Raw genomic sequence first — 22581 nt, 5'->3', positions numbered from 1 at the left:
TATAAATAGGTTTAAAAAAACATGCAAAACAATTCATATTTTAATAATAATAATAACAACATATTTTTCCAAAATAAATGTGGCGGAAAAGAAATATAACTTTTTAAAAATTAATAATAACTTAAAAAATTGTTGGGGAAAAAAACTAAAATTTTAGTATTTTTAAAAGGTTCACTCTCACTTTGAATATGACTAGCTTGATGTGATATTTTGAAATTCATGTTGGTGAATAAAATTCACATGGGATTCTTTTGACAATTAAAAAAATAGGAGGATTATATTATATAAAAAACCCCTTTTCCATGATAAAGAAGTATTTATATATGTGATTTGTTTTGGGGTATTAGTTAGCCCTATAATATATTATTACCTAAATAATCCTAGTGTTATTTTATATGCCAAAAATAGACCTAGAGTTATCAAATCAATGCCCAATTAGCATCTATGTGTAGATTTGGGTGCTAATTAGGCATTTTAAAAATCAAAATCATTAGGTTTTTTTTTTGTATTTTTTGTATTTTAACCCCTTTGTTCTTTATAATTACTAAAGTGACTTATTTGTAGCTTTTTTCTAACCCAAATTTTTTTTAAAGAATTGTTATTTCTTTTCTAAAATTAATTAATATTTTTAAAATCCTTTTTTTTTTAGAACATATTATTTTTTATTATTAAAATAGCAAGCATTAGTTAAAAAAAATTACGGCCATTGGATGTGATTTTTATTTTTATTTTTTAAATTTTGTTTCCCACCTTTAACCATAAGAGCCATGCTATATTTACGTACTAGTACATCAAATAGGTTTTCTAAATGATGTGGATGCTACGTTGGCATCCACGTCATTTTTTTCCCTTAGACTTCAAATTCAAACCGTATAAATCCCTAAATTTTAAAATTATAAAATATTATAAAGCATTGTCTAAATTCCTTAAATTTAAATATGAATACCATAAAACCTATATCCAAAATTCAAAAAACCTAAGCCCTAAATACCATACACTAATCCTAAACCCTAAAACATAAATCCTAAATCTTAAATCCCTAAATTCTAAATTTAAATACTAGACACTAACCCTAAACTGTAAAACCTAAATCCTAAATTCAAACCGCTAAAATAATTTTAAACACAGAGCATAGGCACATGTTGCTAAAATTGTAAATTTAGTACTTGATTTAAACACAGAGCATAGGTACATGTATAAAATAATTTGAAATAATTCTCACTTTAATAATCCTAATTTTAACATTAATAATAATAGTAATTTCTAATAATGTTTACTATTTTAATAATATTTTTTTTAAAATTTTTTAAAAACCACAAATAAGTCACTTTAATAATTATTATGAAACAAAGATGCAGTTAAAATGCACAAAACTAGTGATTTTCTTTTTAAAATAACCAGTCAACAACCCAATCAACCTTCATTGGGTATTGATTTGATGGCTCTTTATTTAATTAATAATATATTATAGGGTTAGTAAGGAAAAAAGCCCATTTTTTTATGAATACTATTAATAATTATAAACTTTGATAGGGCTATATATGCAAATTTTTCATATAAAATTTTTCTGCCCTCCATCCACTCTCCATAGATGTTTATATTTATTTATATATGTAACTTTCATGAAAAGCTGTTTAGACGGTATGCAGCCCTTACTTTGCACTAACCAGCTATATAAATGATCAATGAATGCTTCCCTTTATTTCCTTTCTTTCTTTATGGTGTCATGAACTTTGTTTTGTTCTACAATCATTGAGAACATTATTGTTAATTCGTTCATATCGATGTACTCTTCTTATTTATTTGCAAATCATATCTCTATATTTCATTATTTTGACGTCAACATTCTTTTATCATCATATATGTAATATTAGCATTGGTCCATGATTAAGCATAATTTTCATTTTGGTCCTTACAGAGAACTCAATTTAGTTCATAAATTTTTAAGATAAGCAAAGGAGGACCAAAATATTATTTTCTATTGATTTATAGGATTAACCCAGAAGAAAAAAAACTTAAATTTATATTATAATTCATGATGGATTTTTTTTTAATTTTAAAGTTTGATTTTTGAAAAATAACTGACTCTTTTTGTGTTTTTAAGATATAACATTTGTATTTTGAAAACTTTTTTTAAAACAAAGTGGATAAACTATAATAAAGTGGATAAACTATAATTTATTAAGAAAAAAAAAAAGTAACCTGGTACAGCATGAGAAACTACAGAAAAAAACAACAACAAAACAAAACAATAATAACAACAACAAACATACGACCGAGCCCGTCCACCAAGAGTGGAACATGAGATTAAACAAAACACAACCACCAAAAGTGGAAACTAAAAACGAAGAACGCTAAACACGGAAGAAAACATTATGGCTGAAATAGCTGAGGGATCCCCTAAGCCACCATGAAAATGGGCCCCAAAAATAACTGGCAGTGAACGAACTAATCGAGACATCCTTCTAACTATCAACAAGGTCGCGATCCTCACGTGTGGAGTGCCATGTGAACTGGATACGGACGTCTAACTCTTGATAAAGGCTCCTTAAGCTTCCGTTTTTTTGAACCTGCCTTGTAACAAGGTCTATAAATATAAATAAGAGTTGAACTCTCTTCTTACGTTGAAAAGAGAATTCATTATTTACAAAAATCATGTTCATTTTCAATTTTTCTTCATAAACTAGATTCTGAGGCACACTGGAACCCTAAGACACATGCAAAACAATGCCAAATGGACTTGGTAAAGTTGTAACTGAAGAACAGATGGTTACTTGATTTGATGACACAATAATAGATGACTTGGCAAAGCTGTAATGACTATTATACACCTTTAAAAATAATATTTACTTATATACTCTTTGAAATCATCATTACTTTTTCATTTACCATTTTGATTATATATCAAATAAAAAATGTTATACAAAACCAAATCTCTATTTTTTTCCTCTAAGAGATAAAATAATGGTGAATACTGAACTGTATTTTGGATAGAAATTTATAATTGAGTTTAAAAAAAGAGTATTAATATATAAAGAAAATTATTTAGTATATATAAGCAAATATAACTTTTCTGTACAGACATGTTGGAATCCTAATCCTAGTAGGTGGAGGGCATATATGGTTTGTCCAAATTTATATAAAAAAAATCATTTAGAGGAGTGCTCAAACAATTTTCCATTGAAAACTTTTCAGAATTAAAAAAAATATATTTTTTTTTTCTAAAATTCTTGAGTGATGTCTCTCTCCACGGCTGTTGGAAAAGCGCGGGTAAATCAATTAAATATAAAAAAAAAGGAGAAAAATGGCAATATTTTTCTCAGCACAAGGGCATCTATGGCAGCTAGTTTAATCCAAAATTTCTAAATGAATTCCTTAAAATATTGGGGTTCACATGGCCTCCCCGTCCTACTTCTCCGTTGAGATCGCTCCTCAGCTTAATTTCTCCTCTCCGTTTCATCATCTCCCAAGTGTTTCAGCCTGATTAGAAGAACAAAGACGACTATTTGGTTTGATTCTGTTGTGTTTTCCGTTTATTTTAGACTGATTTGTGGGAGATATTTCGTACTGTGTTTGATTATCTTTTCTTTTGGGATTTCTTTTTAGTTGTTTTGGTTTGATTGCTAATTGTTTTTGTTTTGGGTTATGATTTCTTCTAAGATTGGATCTTTTCTGCCATAATGTGGGAATGTTTATGGCCAATTTTGATTGGAATTGGTGTCTTGTGTTTTTTGTGGATTGCATTCTGTATCTTCCTCTTCAAAGTTGGAATCCTTTAGCCAACGGGAGATCGGAATTCAAATATACATTTTTGTGAAGAAAATGTCATGGGCTTAGCATGGAAAGATGCCTAATCTTTGCATGTGTGTGACATGGTTCTTAGTTGGAATTTGGTTGCAATTTTGTGACCCTATTGATAGAAAAAATGGGGGCTTTTCAAGAAGAGGTTTGCTGAGACTCCTGTTGTATTGATGGTGTTGTTTGTTGTATTTGTTTGATGATCCCGATTGAGCATTCCCTACAAAAGCTCCTAACTTCTCCCTAATGTTTGAGTTCCTTTCATGCTATGATCCTAGGTAGCATTTAGCTTCTTGTGGCCAGCTACGTTCAATATTCATGGACATAATGATGTGTGTTTCCTAATGAGTTGACAAGAGGCCTTGTGCCAGCCTAATGGTCCCTCATCCTGTAATTAGGGGAAATGAAATATATATTATGAAATAGAGCCTACTCTGTTAACAGTGCTTTCCACTGCTACCATACTATTAGATGGAGGTATATATGCCATGGGAGTAGCCTTGTGTTTTTCAGTTTTTTCGCTAATCTTACACATAACAGAACAAGCGAGTCCACCTTGGCTAATAAATCTTCTCTGTTCATCTTATATTCCTTTTGATTTTAACTGTACTTCTTCTTGGTTTGTCAAATGCCATTATCATTCTGTTTTAACTTTTATCAGCTTATGTTCTTCGTTTCATGTTGCATATGGTACTTATTTATATAATCTGTGGTAATTTCTGGTGCAGGGTACTGAATTTGTACATTCTACCAGACAACAGAGCACATCAGCTAGGCCAGTTTTGCAGCGTGTTCTAAGCATTGATTGTTTCACTTATGTTGAAGTTGAACTTTTCGGCTGAAAATTGAACAGGACTGCGTTACAATTGCGGTGGTAAGTGAAGCTGCAAAAAGTCAATGTGATCTTATAATTCTTCCATTTTTTAAACGATGGGGGGTGAAGTTATTGGAGAAGCAGACATGGAAGTCTTGCCTATGTGGCCTGATGACCTTGGGGATGAAACTAGGACACAGTTCAATATAGAGAAGCCTGGAAAAGATCATGACATGCTTGAGGATTTTACAATTGCAGAAGAACCAACTATTGTGGATTTTAAACGTCTACTTGAGTTAACAGATTATAGCAAGAAAGGTTCCTCTCAATTGGCATATCTTGTAAAGCACTGGGAATACAAGCATGTCAATGCTGCTCGCCTTCTCAATGAAGAGCTCAGCATCCTAAGCAAACAAAGACAGGAAGTTGAACTCAAGAAATTAGAGATTATAGAACAACATCGTTTTGAGGAAGAGAAGTATGCTAGCAATAAACGCTCTATTTCTATATTAGAAGATATCTACGATATATGGGGAAAAGTTCCAAAGAGGAAGAGTGATGTTTGTGCATACAAATTTGACACAGATGCTGAGTATGATACTGTCACATACTGGAAACAACGCGCCAAACAACTAGACAGGATGCTTGAGGAAAGCATCCAAAGAGAGCAGACTCTTATGGAGAAGTTGCAAGATACTGTTAAGAATCTTGAGACTCAGTCTTCACCTGTAGAAGAATTGTCTCAAATTTTAAAAAGGGCAGATAACTTCTTGCACTTTGTACTTCAGAATGCACCTGTTGTTATTGGCCACCAGGTACCCTTCTTGTCAACTCCTAAGCTGGCATTTTCTTTCTGACTGTATACATTCTTAGAAGAATTGTAATATGTAATCAGTGTTCAGATTTCTATTCATCTTTGTTTGCATAAAAAGTCATTTATAAGCCTCTCAAATTGTCCGCAAGTGTTCACAACATTGCTTTGGTCAGGTATATGCAAACTACATTCTGGTCTTCAAGCCCATTTCAAAGAGTGACAGTTTTCAAGAGTTTGATTATTTTAACATCTGGCGCCTTCCTGATTTTTTTGTTCCAGATTATTCTTCACTGAATGTTAGCATATTATAAGGTTTTCTTACAATCATCTTTTTCTCTTTTCTTAGTTAAAACGTTCTTCATACCTTTATCCCTTCAATCACAATTCACAAGTATCTAACACTTTCATATTTCATATTTTTTGTTCTTTCTGACTTTCCAAGACTATAGCATCACCATTGACACTGGCACTATTTATTCCTGAAGTAGTATTTAGTCTATGATTGGTCATCCTATTTTTTGGTTGCTTTGAGGTTCTCATTCCACATCATTGCACCAGATGCTTCTATGTATCCTTTTCTCTTGCCATGGATGTAATAAATCCATGTCTATAACTAACATATGTGGTGACCCATTATCTGCCCCAGTAGTTAATTAATTCTTACAATTCACAGCTAAATACAATCTTGAATCTCATACTTGTGTGTGGTCAGTTTCACCATCTTCCTTTTTTGTTTTGATTTGCTTCATCGACAATTTCCCTATATTACTTTCATTTTCTTGAATTGGTTGCCCATTTGTTACCCTTGATTATCTAGTCAGTTTATAAACAAAATTTCCCGTCCTTAGTATTTATTTGTTGTCCATATCATGCCAACTGCTACCGTTTATTTTTTTTTCTTTGTAACATTGTAGTTCTCTTCAAATCCGTTATGGTTTCTATTTTGTGCTATCTCATTGATATAGGACAAGATACTCCTAGTTTAACATGGTTCTTCATAAACATCCAATGCGCTCTGCTAGTGCAGAGTTTAGGAAAGATATATACGTACCTTCTGTTTTGTTCGTGGAGAGGCAATTCTTGTCTCATTATTTCCCATTTTCATTACCATCTGTATCTACCAACTATTCTCAGCAATTTTAGTTTCTAATCTATTCGTTCTTCTCTATTTCAGGACAAAGAGTTGAGATATCGTTTCATTTACAACCATTTTCCAAGTTTGGATGGAGAGGTAAAATAAATAACAAAAAAAAATCAAATGCTACTCTTTTCAAAATGCACATCAAATGTCTGTTTGAAAGTTTAAAAAAATCTCATTTTGGCTGTAAGAATAAGCATACAAAAGTTTCATGGCAATGCAACTATTTTTAATAACATGATTGTTTATAATAAAATTCCTATATTCTTTTCTTATCCCAATATTGATGAAATTTTCCATTTCTAGTTTTGGCATCATGTTAACCAGGGAAGCACACCTTAATTTTCAGATGATAGCCATCACATTAAACACCATTCCTGAATATTTGCTGGCGTTGATATTTAGCTTTAGACTAACATACCTTTTGTAAATGCCTATCTCTATTTAATAGTTACCCACCTGCTCTGTCACTGTACCAAATTGGTACCTGTACCTCATTTTATTTTTCTAAAAATTTCTCTGAAAGCCTTGTCAGATATATGTTGTATTACTCCAAAAAAACTATTCTGTGCTCTTAAACTATATTCTAGCACACACATTGTCTTGAATACATATCTTGTCCCCAAATTTTGATCCTTAAAACTCAAGTTTAAACCCAAGCTTTATGTGATAATCTAGTTGTGGGTGCATAAATCATATTATTTTTATTCACTATCAAGGTATTTTATTTGATTTTCTTAGTCATACATAGCTCCATTCTTCATTGGCAACCTTGAAAATTCTCCGCCTGAAAAATCTGAAGTGATATGCCTATATCTTTTAAATTCAGTGTTCTACATTGTCAAAATGGGAAATTTTATTAAGTCTAATCAATGACAAACTTCTATACCTTTCTATGCATTTATATACTTATACATGTGTATCTGCATAAATATGTACATATGCCTATATTTTTTATTTTTCTCAAAGGCTGACTCTTTGTGCTTCTTTTTATCTGTTTGCACCTCAAGCTTTTGGATGCTCTATTATAATCTGATTTTCAGGACATTATAGGTAAAACTGATACAGAGATATTTTCTGGAGTTGGTGTGGAAGAAATTCAGGATTTTAAAAGGGAAGTTTTGGAACGAGGTTTACCTGCCAAGCGGGAGATCACATTTGAAACCTCACTTTTTGGTTTAAAGACATTTTTAATCTATGTTGAACCAGTTTTTAGCAAGGCAGGAGATAAAATAGGTGTAAATTACATGGGGATGGATGTAACTGACCAGGTAACTTATCAATTAAACTTTTCTGTGTTGTTTTGTCTTTTCAGTTCTATGTTGCCAATACTGAAATTCATATTTCAGTGAATCTTAATTTAATATGATGCAATCACCAAAGTGAGTCCTTTTGACTGTTCTTTGTGTTGTTATGTAGTTCAAGCATCTCTTTTTTTCTTTAATCCTGGAATAGATGTACTGTTATTTTCTAATGTTATTGATGTAATCTCTAACTGTTAGTTTTTAAACTAAAAACCATGTAAAATTTTTATAACTTGTTCAATATTGACTTTTGATTATTCTATTTCTCTTTCAACAACACATAACTGTGCATTAGACTGGACCACAGTGCAAGTTTATGGAGAATGTGTTTTCAGTACATTGATGATTAAAAGAAAACTATTCTGTCTTTTAGTTTTGATATTGTAAATATATATTTTAACAAGGTGAGCTTTATAAGGCATCAAATTTGGTCTACATTTTGATTAAGATATTTTGAAAATTTAGCTTTATAGTATTTACATTTTTCAATTATCCAAATTATATAAAAATTTTGGAAATTCACACTGAACACTGAATTTGAAACCCTCATATGCAGACAGTGTTTTATTTGTTATATCTCATCTGGACAGCATAGGAGAGACATAGATGCCAACATGTTTAGCACCTGGACCTCAAATCTCAACCAATCCTTGAATGAAAACCACTTTTGGATTTTCGATTTCTTGAACTTCAAAATTTGGTTTTTAGTCCAGTTCATATAGTCTTTGAGATTTTGGGTTAACTGAACAATCTAATTGTTCACAAACTTCACAATAGCACATCCCAGAGTACTGCCTTTGCAATAGAATGCTTTGGCAGAGGCCAGGAAAGGCTGTCTGATCTTGGTGCACACCGGTGCTTCTCAAATCAAAACATGCTTTTTGAGATGAACTTTGATCATCTCCATATGGTGACACGAAATATTTTCAGAACTCCATGCATGATAATATCACTGATATTCTTTGGTCATGTGTTGGAACAACAACTAGTAGCTTGTTTCATTGATCAGGTATACCTAAGATTCTCCAACATGATTCCATTTCAGTTTCAATTTTTATCAATTTTTATTAATATATTGAAATTTAAATTGGAAAAATGAGCTTCCAATAATTGCACTCCAAAGTACTTTTATTTAGCATTATGTTTTATCAAGTATGTGGAAGCAGAATGCAGCGTTCTTTCCTTAGGTTGGCTATTTGATCTCTGATTGATGGTAAAATTTGATGATAATTTCCTTTTAAGCAAAATAGGACACTTAGAGTAATAAAATAAAAATTGTGCTTTTAATTTTGCTTCAGGTCCAAAAATAGGCGTTTGTTGATTACATTCCTATTTGCTTCTTTACCATTTTATTTTTAATGTCATTTACTCCTTTTTCTTCATTAATGTTCTATGGTGGTTCGTGCATTACAATCAGCCTGCTTATGGACACAGGTTAAAGAGAGAAAATATGGCAAAGCTGAGGAGGAGATAGCTGTTCAAAAAGCTAAAGAGACAGGAACTAAACAAAACAATTCATATAATAGGTTCAATAATTTTGTATTGATTGAGAAAAATCATTTCTTTTGATAAACTTGTAAACCTGTCTTTTCCCACTATCTGTTATACTCTTTGGCTCTCTTGACAGAGGAAACAATGCGTATAAGCAAATGTTGGCTGACAATGTCTCGTGAGATTAGGTCTCCTCTTGCTGCGTTGTTAGCATGACTGAGATCCTTGCAAATACAAAACTGGATAAGGAACAGCACCAACTGCTAGATGTTATGCTTTCTTCTGGAGATCTAGTGCTGCAACTTATTAATGACATACTTGATCTTTCTAAAGTTGAATCAGGTAATTGTTTTGTTTGGGATTTTTTTGATAATTTTCAATTCTGAAGGAGGCTGTTTTTTCTATATAGTAGTAGTTGGAGTCCATATGCTTGGTTTGTATAATTTTGGTAAGTGACCATATTCTCATAATACTTACTCAATGATACGAGTCAGTATAATCACTTTTAACATTTGAAGTTTGACCATCGCACAAAAAACTATATGACTTGAAGTTACTAATTACAATTATACCAAAAAGTATTCCAATTAACTTGTTTAGAATACTCCAGAGTTGTTAATTATAACCAAAAACATGGAGAAAATTATTGAGAATGGCTATATGATAATTTAAAAAGCAACTGATTTACTGATTTGGCTGTATGATTGCTGAATATCACTATCATCCAGTTGGCTTGTATCTTATGTTACAAACACTAGCTTTTATGTTTGATTTGTAACCCATTTTAATCGTTTTTGGTCAATTATTGCTCACTCATACATGAGAACTTTCTTTGACAAAGGCAACTTCATCAATAACATTTGTTTATTGCCTCTTATTTATATTTTTGATTATTTTTAGAGAAATGTGGATGCTTTGCTATAGCTAAGACCGGAATCTCATGACCTTTTGAGTTGGGAGGAAATGGGGTAAACAATCACCTATAAAAGGGTGTCTCTTTTTCCAAACATCAAGATTAATTACATCTTTTGCATTCTCAATTTTCCATTGCATCTGCGAAGAAAATGCATGTATGAATACTTTCAAATGGTATTATTCACAAGTAGCTCAGCTAAAAATTATTCATTTTTGCCTGATGTTGTATCATTTTAGAGTAATGAAGCTGGAAGCTACAAAGTTTCTCGACCACCGGGAGGTAGTAAGACATGTTCTTCAGACAGCTGCCGTCATTGCAGAAAGAACTGGCTTTGGAAGGTCATATCATTGCAGACAATGTACCTTTTGAGGTGGGGATCCGTATCTTCTATATGCCTTGATTTGCTTTTTGTTTAGTTTCTATTCAGCCAATCTATGAACATTGTGCATTGGATCTACTGCACAGGATCTATATATAGATGTGTGAGTTACGAACTACATGTACAAGTATTAACAGAGAAGAAAAGCTTTAGTGGTTTGATTTCAGTCTCATTACTTGGAATTAATGAGCATCGATGCTTTCTATAGATTTAGATCAGTTTGTGCTTATTTTTAGCATTTTTAATCTGAATGTGATTGCTTATGGGCACATAGCTTCCTTGATGAGTACAAACAAATGATTTTTATGCTCAAATCAGTGAGATGCTTTACATGCTTTTACCAAAGGTTGGAGCTTTTTTACTTTTCCTGTCACCATGATCAGTTTGATGAATACCTCCTGTTAGGTTATTGGGGGACGGTTCGTAGATTCGACAAATTTTTGACCAACTACCTTTAGGTAATAACTCTTGCAACAATGTTTCCTGATTACTGTTTAACTAATCTGAGCACTTAATTGGCATATTGTTGGTTGGAAAATTTCAGACAAATTTGTCTATGCTAAATTTTGGAATGATGTACAATCATACTGTGGACAGCTGCAGTATTGTAATATTGGGGATTTTTCTATATATTGAAATTCCATCTTAATTGAATCATTGTGCTCTTCCACCTTTTGGATATACCAGCGGCTTTCCTCACCTATTGTGCTCTTCTGTGTGTGCAAACATAAAATAAAAATAAAATATAAACTTGTAGGAGTCTTCAGAGAAGGAAAACCATCTACAGAATTAAAGGATATTCTAGAATGAGGTTTAGGAAAATTATTGTTAATTTTGAAACTCCTTTGAGCAATCTCATCGATACAGACGATTTGCGAAACCCAAGAGATATATGTTTGGGGCGTTTCATGAGGCTATTGTTGGAGTAGACTCATTGAGGCTAGAAACTAAGTTTGGTAATGAGTTATTTGTTTCAAGAATAGAAGCTGGACTTCCTCTGGAAACCAAATTAAGTGGTTGTTTGTACATGAAATTTTGTTTATCATTGCATAAAGAGTATTTCTACAAGAATGGATGAATAAACATGAAAATAACCCTTAAAATGCTAATTTTCTGTAAAGTATTGCTGTTGCGGTATCCTTGCATACAACTAACGGATAATGAATACACACACTGATAATATTACTGTACATGCACAATATGCTTTGTACACTCTTTATATGTATACATAGTTCAATGCAAAAATGTTAGCTTGCATATTGGTTGCTGGAACCTTGATTCACATTTTTCTTATTGTAATAATTTAAATAGATATGCCTCTATCATTCTCTTCTGTGTATACCAACTTCTATATTTACACGTTTATTTCATATGGTAAAATATTATAGCAATGTAATGCAAGTTTACGTATGAAGGAAAAGTTGGGATAAACCTTCAAGTAGTTTCGAAGAATCTGAAAAATATTCTGGCTCTGGAGGAGACACCATCAAGTTATTGAAGAGGATAATTCTTTCGCAACAAAGACTGACTGAAAAACGCCTTTTGGACTCTCAAAAGATGTGAGAACCTTGTACTCCATAATTTTTCTTAGCACGAAGATCTCAAAGATCAGCAACCTCACAGTTGAAAGGAATATTTTGGCAGATGAAGACATCTGAGGAGAACAAGCGGTCGCAGGAGAAAAGAGTGGCTGCGCTGTGATGTATATAGACACAGGAATTGGCATTCCAGGTTGTTTCATCTTATCTATTGAAGCACGCTAGTTGGGAATGCTGAGTGAATTGTCATTAATTCTTTTGTTTCCTTCTTAATACTTCTTTGTAATTATGCTTGACTTTAATCTGGCAGAGAAGGCTTTACCCACATTATTTGATACATGCAAGCTAGTGCTGATCATGCACGAAGATGGTGGAACCGACTTGGTCTTGCAATCTGCAAACAACTTGTGAGTTCACTTTTTATCTTCTAAATGCTTTTTCTTATACTTGTTTGTTACGTGACAACATAGTTGTTTTGATCTTGGTAAACACAAACTTTTAAACTCTAGATATAGATAGAGGCAATTTCTGACCCTCAAACTACTAGATCATCGAGTATTAGAGCTGATAGTCTTTTATTTCTCCTGTTGAGTGATTTCAAACTTTTTCTTGTGCTCTTGCCTCGAATAATAAACTACTAATGCTTTCACCTATTTGCATTTTCTATTTAAATTCATCTTAGAGAATGGTGTACATGTGGTATCAATTATAGTCTGCATTCTATTCCTCATTAATCTTCTTGGTTGCTCACAGAAATGTTGGAGCCAACACTACTTTGTGTAAATCTGTTTATTAGCTATGGTCTGGCTTTCATCTCAACTCTCATGGATCTATCTGCAATTTTTAAACAAATCTATCTTTCATTTTGCTTGTTTGTTATTCTTATTTTGATCGAAACCTAGACTTTCACTCAACTGGCTTACTTGTCAGGAATATATAAAAGAAATGAGTATTTTCAGATCTATATCACCTCTTTCAAACATATAAAGATGAATATTATGATCCTATAATCACCTTCACCTCTTTTCTCAGTGAAGGCTGTGCTACAAAGATTCAAACACTACCCATCGTTGTCTGATTACTTATTCCATTGAGTGCTAATATGATAAGAATGCTTGTAATCAGTACCACAACAGATAGAAACAAAAATTGAATTCAGATTTATATTTTCTCAAAATATCGCCATTGTTGACAAACTGACTGTAAGAAATGTGCATATATGAGTTGAACTCATGCGGAACGCTTACAGTGACAAGTCGAAAGACGCTGTGGTTCAACATACTTACTTTTAGAGCTGCTAGCAAAAAGTCTCCGTCAAAGCAAGGAGGACTCTGAGTGATTCAGATGAGATCCTCAAGTTTTCATTGCTGATCAACACAACTCATGCCTGATGCCAACAGTGGAAGAGATTAATGTGGGACATTTCTGAAACCATGTGCGCTTTGGAACTCAATTCTCATCTAGACAGATCCATGGCTCCAAAGACAAAATTGTTTCAAGGCTGTGATTTTGATCCCATAAGTTCGTTAATAGGTGCAGTCACCATCATTGCGAGTCTGATTCACTTTCACTGTCAGTAAACTGCATGAGTGTCAGAATCCTCTCAGACATATTCTTGAACTTGGAGCCCAATACAGAGCAACCTGGATCACAATATCTTGCACAATGCACAGAAAGTATGAAGAGAAAGATCAGATATTTTCAAGATGATAGAACTAGTCCTGGCAGTTCTAGTATGAGTGCAAGTGAAGTCTCAGAAGTGTGACATGTCATCCAAATGTAGATATGATCTGATTTGGAATGAGATTGTGCACCCAGACCCGTCAAAATTGCAGACCAAGGCAAACTGAGAGAAAATGAAAATCCACTGAGGCACGACTCCAGTGGTAATTGTGAACAAGGGCAAAATCAAGAGCAAATCAGGAACATTAACTTCCTTGTAGAAGATAACAAGATAAATATACTTTAGTTTGCACAATCGATGATGAAGCAGTTCAGCTGCACAAAATTGATGTTGTAAATAATGGATTCGAAGCCACCACGTGCATTTCGTCATTCGCACTATGACCTTGCTTCTCATGGTAATCTACGTAAATTTCTTTTTGACCTACCTTAAAATCTAAAGGCTGTACATTTCATTCAACCCTCACATTCTCTGATTACATATTTTTGGATCCAAGTAGCTAATGAAAAGCTCTCATTCTATGCTATTCTCACGCACAGTGTGATATGCATATTATGGTATGACAATGGGTATTCTTGAAAGTCTTTATTGCTTATCACTTCACCACCTCTCAAACTGAAAGCTCTTGATTGCTTTGCGGAGTGCCATATGATTGTAGCTGACTTGCATCACTTTTTAATGCCTAGTTTTTATTTCCAAACATCTTTAGGATGTTTGCATTGCCAGATAATGGACGGTTTACAAGCTAAACTCAGGACTGATCTCAGATCTTCAAGAACATGGATATTTGGGATGCTTCAACATAAACTGAGGCTAGACATGCTAACCCCTGGGCCTCAAACTTTACCACCAAGTGATCCAGATGCCAGATGGGTGCAGGAAGAGACGAATCCATTGCGTAGAAAGTTTCTTCCATTTAGTTTTCAGCCTAATTGCTGTGTAAGAATAACGAAGAAAGTTCTGGATAAAACCTTTTCTCATCGTGAAACTCACCAAAAGCATTTTGCATGAGCACCACGCGTTGCTGGTGCCTACGATACAATGTTTTTCTTAGTGACATAAGCATCCACATGTTCTGGAGACATTTTCTGGCTTTTATGTTTGCATTTATTTGAAATAGCATCCTGATGTTCATCACACGAAGACGACTTTTGTCTAACATTTGTCTCATGCTTATTCAGATGACAGCACGATGCATGGACAGAGAGTATCACTGACCGCCTTGCCAATGGCAGCCGGATCCATTTGTATCTAAGAACCTGTGGACCCTTCGAAAAATTAAAACAATGCCTTGGAGCATACCTCCATGTTAGAGCTTGTAAATTATTTTTGTAAAGTAGAAAATCAATAAAATAATGGAAATTTTCTTTGCAAGGATTCTAGTGCCACAGTTCGCTTTCTTGATTGACTCCTCTGCAGTCCCTTGGAAGCAGGAAAATAGTTTGGCCAATATAAATGAATTTTCTTCTAGTCTACATTACTAGACTTTTGTCGTCATGCCTTTAAAACCTCATTCTTTTTGTTGGCTAGCATGCAGTTCTTATATTATAACATGTGTATCGTATTTTTAACTGCTAGAGCGTTATTTCTCTGCTCACTCATTTGATATGCAAGTGGAACTTCACAAAAACTAAATGAGCTTAGTTATAGCTTCACATACCCAAATTTTTGTCTAGTCTCTATTCGTTTCTCACCGCTTTTCTTAGATTAGCACATATGCGAATGTTCAACTTCCTATGGATTTGCTATAGCTTCAGCTCCTTTGATTCCATAAAACTTCCTTCTAACGTTGTCCAGTATTAAGTTTAGCAAGCTGGCCACAGAAATTCAAACTTAATTAAGAACCGCATGATCAGGATCTTTACGCTAGTGTTGTGACTTGACTCGTTGATCTGCTGCTGCTCTGTCAAACGAAATCCCAATAGGTGAATTTGCATCGATTGATAATGAAGTGCTAGTGATGATAATCTCATTTTCTCACGATTAGAAAATTCATCTGACAGATGTGACAACCACATGAACAACTGGTATGCATATTCCATCAAACATATAAATCATCCTTCTCAAGTATAAGATATCTGTGGCTGGAGAAACTGTAAAAGTATTTCTAAAGCTGAGCATGATGTGAAATCTATATAATTTGCCAAGCTACGCTTTGGAAATTATATTTAACAGAATGATAGGTTCTGCCTCAAAAACAAAATAAAAATGTGAGCAAAGATATTACAGGCTAAGGGCTACACATTCTTTTGCATCATGAAAGGTTCAAGTTTGGAACTGGTGTACACTGTTGTAGTGCTTGAAAGACTAACAAACACGATTCTCCTTACTATGTGTACCCAACATAGGGACTCATGCTCTCAAAGATAAGGATTTGGAAAAACTTATTGAAGTTTAGATTCGTTGCTAAGCGGTGGCAGCGCTTTCATGCTAACAGGAAAACAGTGCTAATGATTTGCATGTGTTGCTTAATTGAAGCATGCAAAACTGCGTGCTGTTTGAAGGCATTACAGCACTGCAGAAACTCTTTCAAACAATCTCTCCATGAAGGAACCTTTATAGTAGAGATCAGTTCGGACTTCTGCACTCTAATCATTCCAAATCACGGTTTTAGAGTTACATGGTCGGAAAACGCCGATGCTGTAATCCAATTGTGGCAAGCGACATAACACTTCATTTCTAACTTCTATTTCATCATCTAATAGTTGGTGGGGGCATGGGCCGATTTTTGAAAACTTGGCCAGTTAAACTAATGGATGGGTGTTGCGGGGAAATAAGTAAGGAGAGAGCAAGAGGTCATACACGAGGCGGAGCTTAAGAAAGAATCAAGGCAAACCACTTGACCAAATTCAATGATTTATCATAGGGGCGATTCTTTGTTAATCATAATTAGTTGATTAAAGAATAGATGTAATTACGATAGCTGTAGTTTACATTACAAGAGAATTTACATTACAAAGGAGGCGGTGCTACGGCATAGAAGATTACTCGATCGAGATGCGGTAGGCCAAATTGTTAGGAATTGTAATGATCATTATATAGCGGCGGGAGTAATGAAAAGAGTGGCATCTTTGGCCAATTTCCCCTGTAATTCTCGATCTTTCCTTCTTGGGTGAGGTTGTCGTTCTATCTTAAAGATTGCGGGTCCGTCAATGGACAGGGGCGTCATAAATACTCATCGGTGGCCAAAAATAACTGTCTGTTGACGAAGTTGGCGACTCACCTAAACTGGTCATTGACTTTTACCCAACCGGATCCGCATTGGGTAATGGAATGCTGTCTCTCAGTAATGAGGCATGCGGAGTTTATTTGAGGATTAAATTTTGACCACATTCACGGTGTGGACTAATTTTCGGCTTCCACTTTGATGGAAATGTAAAGCCCTCACGAGATACCCACACTTCGGAAAGCGAGATTAAGAGATTAGTTGGAGAGATGTTGGTTGGGTGGAATCTCATCCGCACCCAAGCACTAGCAGATTTCTCATCTCTCCGGTGCTCTTGAGTGAAGAAAAAGGATGGAACCTGGCGTTTACGTATCGATTCTACGAGCTCGAGCGGCCGTTGCGTGGAGAACCGTTTTCCAGTACCACCAGCAGTTGAGGCGCTTGATCATGATTGTCGCGCGCCGGGTCTTTTCAAAAGGCTGGATCTGCAGACGCATCACCGAAATGGGTTCCATCACGGGAGACTAATGGAAAGCGGCGACTAGAACTCCGCGGCGGCCATTTTGAATTCTTGGTGACTAGTCGTTTGGTTTTGACAAGCAGCCATCGAGCTTTCAATCACTCTATGGAGCGCCAGCGTTCAGAATGCAAGTCCTTACGTAAGTTCGTCCTTACATGATGATATTCTTGTCTGACCACATGCTGGACTTCCGCATCACCTCCGTGAGGTTTTCACTCGACTACTGATCTCAGCCCTATTTGTAGCCAAGCGGTCCAAATGTCGATTTGGATGTGCCCAAATTAGCTATTTAGGGCCATATATCATATCGAGGAGAAGGGGTTGCCGTAGAGCCTGAAACAAGATTCCAGCGATTAATGAATGGCTAGTTCCTTTACAGATATTAGGCCTTCAGAGAATTTTCTGGTCTTTTCTGGGTATTCTGATTCGTGGTCAGTTACTCCAAATTGTGACACCCTAAAGAACTACTTGAAAGGATGCATTCTTGTGAGACGAGTAGCTACACAAATCTTTCCATCAACTAGCGAGCTCTCACACGGACACCGTACCTGGGTTGCCGGATTTTCGGTGTCATTTGTCATTCAAATAGATGCTTAAACGCGGTGTACAGAGCGCAATTCTCTCTAGGGAGACCATCAGAGTAGCCTATTTTTAGCAAGCAAATGACTCCAGCGTCACGCAAGGAGCATCGACTTATGCTCGAGAGATGTTAGCCATTCTTGAAGTATGCAAATGGCGACAATAGTTACTAGGCCGTCAGTTCGCTACTCTGAGACGAGATCGCCAGTCTTAGCTGATGCATGAATAGTCGATGGAGGAGCGCGTGGCTCTGCAAATTGAGTTGAGATGCGACTTCGACATTGAGTATAAGCGGGCATCCTCAGCGGTCCAGCCGATGCTCTCTGTCGTAGGTCAATCAGTGTCTTGTAATGCGTTGTTTTGAAATCACAACCCCGATGCGGGAAGTGTTTGGCAGAGAGCCCTCGCCCTTACCTGACATACTATCACGTTGTAGATGCTGTCACAAAGAACCGAGGACAATACCCAAACTTTTGCAATTAGAAAGGGAATGTTATTATTTAAGGGGAGCATATGGATTCCATGAATTGGTAGCTTCAACCTCTCTTAATAAATTTGAATTCCACTCCACACAGGTGAGGAACATGCTGGGTGTCGAGGGATCTGGCTCGAATTTGGCGAGTATGTTTTATTAGGCGGACCTCGGGGAGTTCGGGTCATGACTTTTGTCTCCAAAATACCTCGTGTGTCAAGCTACGAAACAAATTAATCACTCACCACATGGACTTTTACAACCGCTGCTAATTCCTGGAAAAATATGGCATTCGGTGTCCATGGATTTCATCGATTGGTGCACCATATAGGGAAAGAGCGGCAATCATGGTGAGTCGTTGATCGCTTATCAAGCAGGGTCCACTTCTGCGCTTTGGCGAATTTCATTGCGCAGTGTACGCTAACCACATGGTGCGTGATGTTATCAAGCTACGAGATCCCGGCTACAAATTGTTTTCCGATCGGGACCCGATCTTCGCGGGACAGGCGCGAGCTATTCAAACTTTAGGAACAATGCCGCCATGGCGCACGTATCATCCATCGAACCGGCGGCCAAAAGGAGATCCTAAATAGATATCACGGAGGACTATCTTGATTGTTTCATGTCAGGCCATCCTCGCTGGTAGATTCGGGAGTACAGCTCTCTCTTGAGGCGGAATGGCATTTTCGTCGATCAAAAAGCCACTACAGTACGTATTTGGTCGAGCACCCCTCCCTACAAGGTATTTAAATTTGGTACTTCTTGAGTTGCCGTAGTGGATGATATTCTCTCAGTGAGCTGAGCTCGAGCTCCTAGCTCTCGGGAAAATTTAAGAGGCCTAGGGTTCGAGATGTGTACAATCCGATTAATCGAAACGAGCAGGTTTCATCGTTGGGTGATTGGGTCTTCTAAGAAGTTGCGGCCCTACCGCCAATCTTCCGTTAGTGCGACAAAAGCTCACAGCTGGCTCGTCGTTTTTATGGACCCTTCAAATCATAGAACATATTGAATGAGTTGCACTCTCGAGGCTGCGATTACCGCCCAAACAGAGAAGTACACCAATGTTTTTCATGTATCCAAATTGAAGAAGTTCGTGAGGAATCCTATGGCCAGGATCATTGTCTACTGATGAATTTATCAATTAACACAATTCGCCTCAGGACAATTCCAAATCGCGTGATGTCTGCGTTAGCAAGATTTTTGAGGAGGTCGCAATACAATGGAAGGCTAGTCACTCAGTGATGCTACAGGAGGCAAACGGAAGACTTTTTGTTAAAACATTTCGAATTTATCAGGGACGGATAGTCTTTGAAAAAGGAGGGCAATTGTTCGCGAAACCAAGTAAGGAGAGGGACAGAGAGGTTATACACACGGTAGACTCAAGAAAGAATGAGGCAAACCACATGACCAAATTCAATGATTTTATCATGAGGACTGATTCTTCCCATTAATCATAATTAGTTGATTAAAGAAATGAATAGTAATTGCAATAGTTGTAGTTTGTTACAAGAAGGGTACTGTTACAAGGGAGGTAGTGTTAAGCATAAAAGGTGCTCGATAGAATGCCCGGTACGGCCGGAGTTGTTAGGAATTGTAATGATCTGCTGTATAAGACGAAGGAGTAATGAAAGAGTGGCATCTTTGGCCAATTTCTACATTCTTGAGTCTTTTCCTTTCCTATCTCTTCCCTCTTCCTCTATTCATCCCTTCCTTCCTTCCTTTTGTCCATCTCTCCCACCGAGATCGTGAAGAAAGTTACAATGGGGGCGGGCAACCCTGCTCGCCCGGCAGGTTCTAAGTTAAGTGTCGACCATAGCCCGATGGATTGCATTATTTTGATGTATTATTTTAAATTTTTACTATTACTTAAGGTGTCTGAGGACTTGTAGACGAAAAGGATTCCAATATAGAACCTCTTCCCAATCCCAAAGATCTTACAAACCCATTTAATAAGAAATGTTATTCATGTGGTGGCAAAATTTCAAAAACTAACTTCATCATTCAAAGGTATAAACCATTATTTTATATTTATTATCAACCTCATGGCACAATTTAAAAATCAATAGAATTTCTACCAAATTATTTATATAAAAACTATTATTATATAAAAATAATATAATTTTAATAGATGCAATAGTACTAAATATATTAATTTTTAAATTAGTTCTTTACCACAAATTAGTTCTTTACAAAATTGTAGTCATTTCTACAACATGCATATTTCTTTTTGAATAGAATAACTAAAATCTCTGTATTTTTAATCCTGTTATTAATTTAAAATTATAACATAAAATTGTTTTTGATATCATTTTTTAAAAAAGTATTTTAAATGTGAATGCATCATAATTTGTAATTAGTAGTGTTTTACTCATATCACCATTCACATCAGATCCTAGGTTTGCACTGAATGACGTGTACAAATTTTACGTGTTATATATATGTTTGGTAGCAGCTTCGAAAATTGTTTTAAATTCTTCAGCATAATTAAATGCAGTATTAAACATACTTAATGCTGGATTTATGTTTGTAGCTTTGATGAGGTTTGAAGACTGGCAAATAACACACATGATTTTAGTGATAACTGAGAATTATAACAAAATGTTAGCAATCCCAACAATCAGAAAGAAGAGAAAGTTAATGTGAATCCTGCTAGTTACATAGACCTGGATCTTGAGTTTGGTTGGGCTAGACTTGAAGCAAGCCCTGGACAAATGCGCACGCCTACATGTTTGGAGGCCAAAATTATAATGGCACAAGGTCAGATCCTTCAAAATTTTAATGGCCCCGTGCCTACGAAAATAAATTAGCAAATTTATGTTTTACCAAGCAATACAAATAACTGAGATCCTAGCCTGCAATCCTGGATCAACAATATTTTGTCGACAATGAAGCAATACAACACTGCAATTAACAGTAGGTGACGGAAATAATTACTATATATAATTTCATAAACAGATATGACATCAAAGAACAATTGTTATCTCAGATTTATATGGACATATATATATAGGTATATTATATTATATTTATATTCTGGTGGGTCAAGGGTAGGGGCCGGACTAAAATCTGTGGATTTGAAGCCCAGCCCAGGGTCAAATCAGGCCTTGTATTTCAGACCATTGTGTCAACCTTTTTAGGCCATTTTTCCTAAGCGTCATGTATGTCTTGGGCTGGGCTTGGGCTAGTTCATCGCAGCCCGGCACATGACCAGTTTGCAGTCATAATTTTATTTTTAATTTGCGGCAAGTCTCACTTTGACTAATATAAACTTCTAAAATGAGGTCTTGGTAAATGTGAGTTTGTTATTTTTATGACTTCATATTTGAATTGACATTTAACAAAGAACCAACTGCAAAGAGTTTGAAAAATATTTACTTTTAGCATATTTACATTAAATTTACGTTTCAAAATATTACATAGATTTTAACAAAATCTGGTGATTCATCTTTTTGAAGAACATTCAATGCCAAAAGGTTTTTAATACTCCAATTTATTTCTTGAAAAGAAACTTTCTACAATGTAGATGATGTGTTTTGGAAACCAACATATTTAATCCTCCTAACATTGTTGCTGCAACATGATTTGTAGTAGTATTAATTTTCTTGTGTCATGTGCACTTTGTACCACGACACTGTAGTTTTAGCAGGAAGCTACTAAATGTATTTATATAACATCTCTGTATCATATATAAAAGGTATGTTGAGAAATCATCATCACTGCTGTATAGTCTATTTTAAAATACCCTCAAGATGTGTTGCAGCTTCGCATGGGGTTTCTCTAACTAACCAAATAACTTGCACTTAAAATAACTCAGATAAGAGATTTGAGTGATAATTAGAGGCTAAAAATCTAATATAAATATACCGGAGGTTAAGCGAGAATAATTTTAAAGGCGCGATTTAAGGTAAACTAACACAGGCTAAATTTTAAGAACACTTATCGATTCTAATAGCAATGCAGCAACTTCC

At 35.2% G+C, this 22581-nt stretch overlaps 1 protein-coding gene across 1 annotated transcript; it reads left to right on the top strand.

Moving 5' to 3' along the window:
- Nucleotides 1-3400: 3400 nt before the first annotated feature.
- Nucleotides 3401-14887, top strand: LOC120278507 (histidine kinase 5-like). Its single transcript, XM_039285289.1, is given in 16 exon segments — nt 3401-3509; nt 4527-5427; nt 6601-6657; nt 7608-7835; nt 9303-9365; nt 9367-9394; nt 9496-9558; nt 9561-9707; nt 10514-10583; nt 10585-10645; nt 11060-11073; nt 11460-11513; nt 12053-12144; nt 12503-12599; nt 13726-13951; nt 14603-14887. Coding segments are annotated over 15 exon segments (2184 nt in total). The 5' UTR covers nt 3401-3509; nt 4527-4728.
- The last annotated feature ends 7694 nt before the right edge of the window (nt 14888-22581 follow it).

The sequence above is a fragment of the Dioscorea cayenensis genome, chromosome 16 (assembly GCF_009730915.1).
Source record: "Dioscorea cayenensis subsp. rotundata cultivar TDr96_F1 chromosome 16, TDr96_F1_v2_PseudoChromosome.rev07_lg8_w22 25.fasta, whole genome shotgun sequence".
Classification (NCBI taxonomy): Eukaryota; Viridiplantae; Streptophyta; class Magnoliopsida; order Dioscoreales; family Dioscoreaceae; genus Dioscorea; species Dioscorea cayenensis.
The sequence above is the reverse complement of the archived record's forward strand: the minus strand, read 5'-3'. Positions and strand labels throughout refer to the sequence as shown.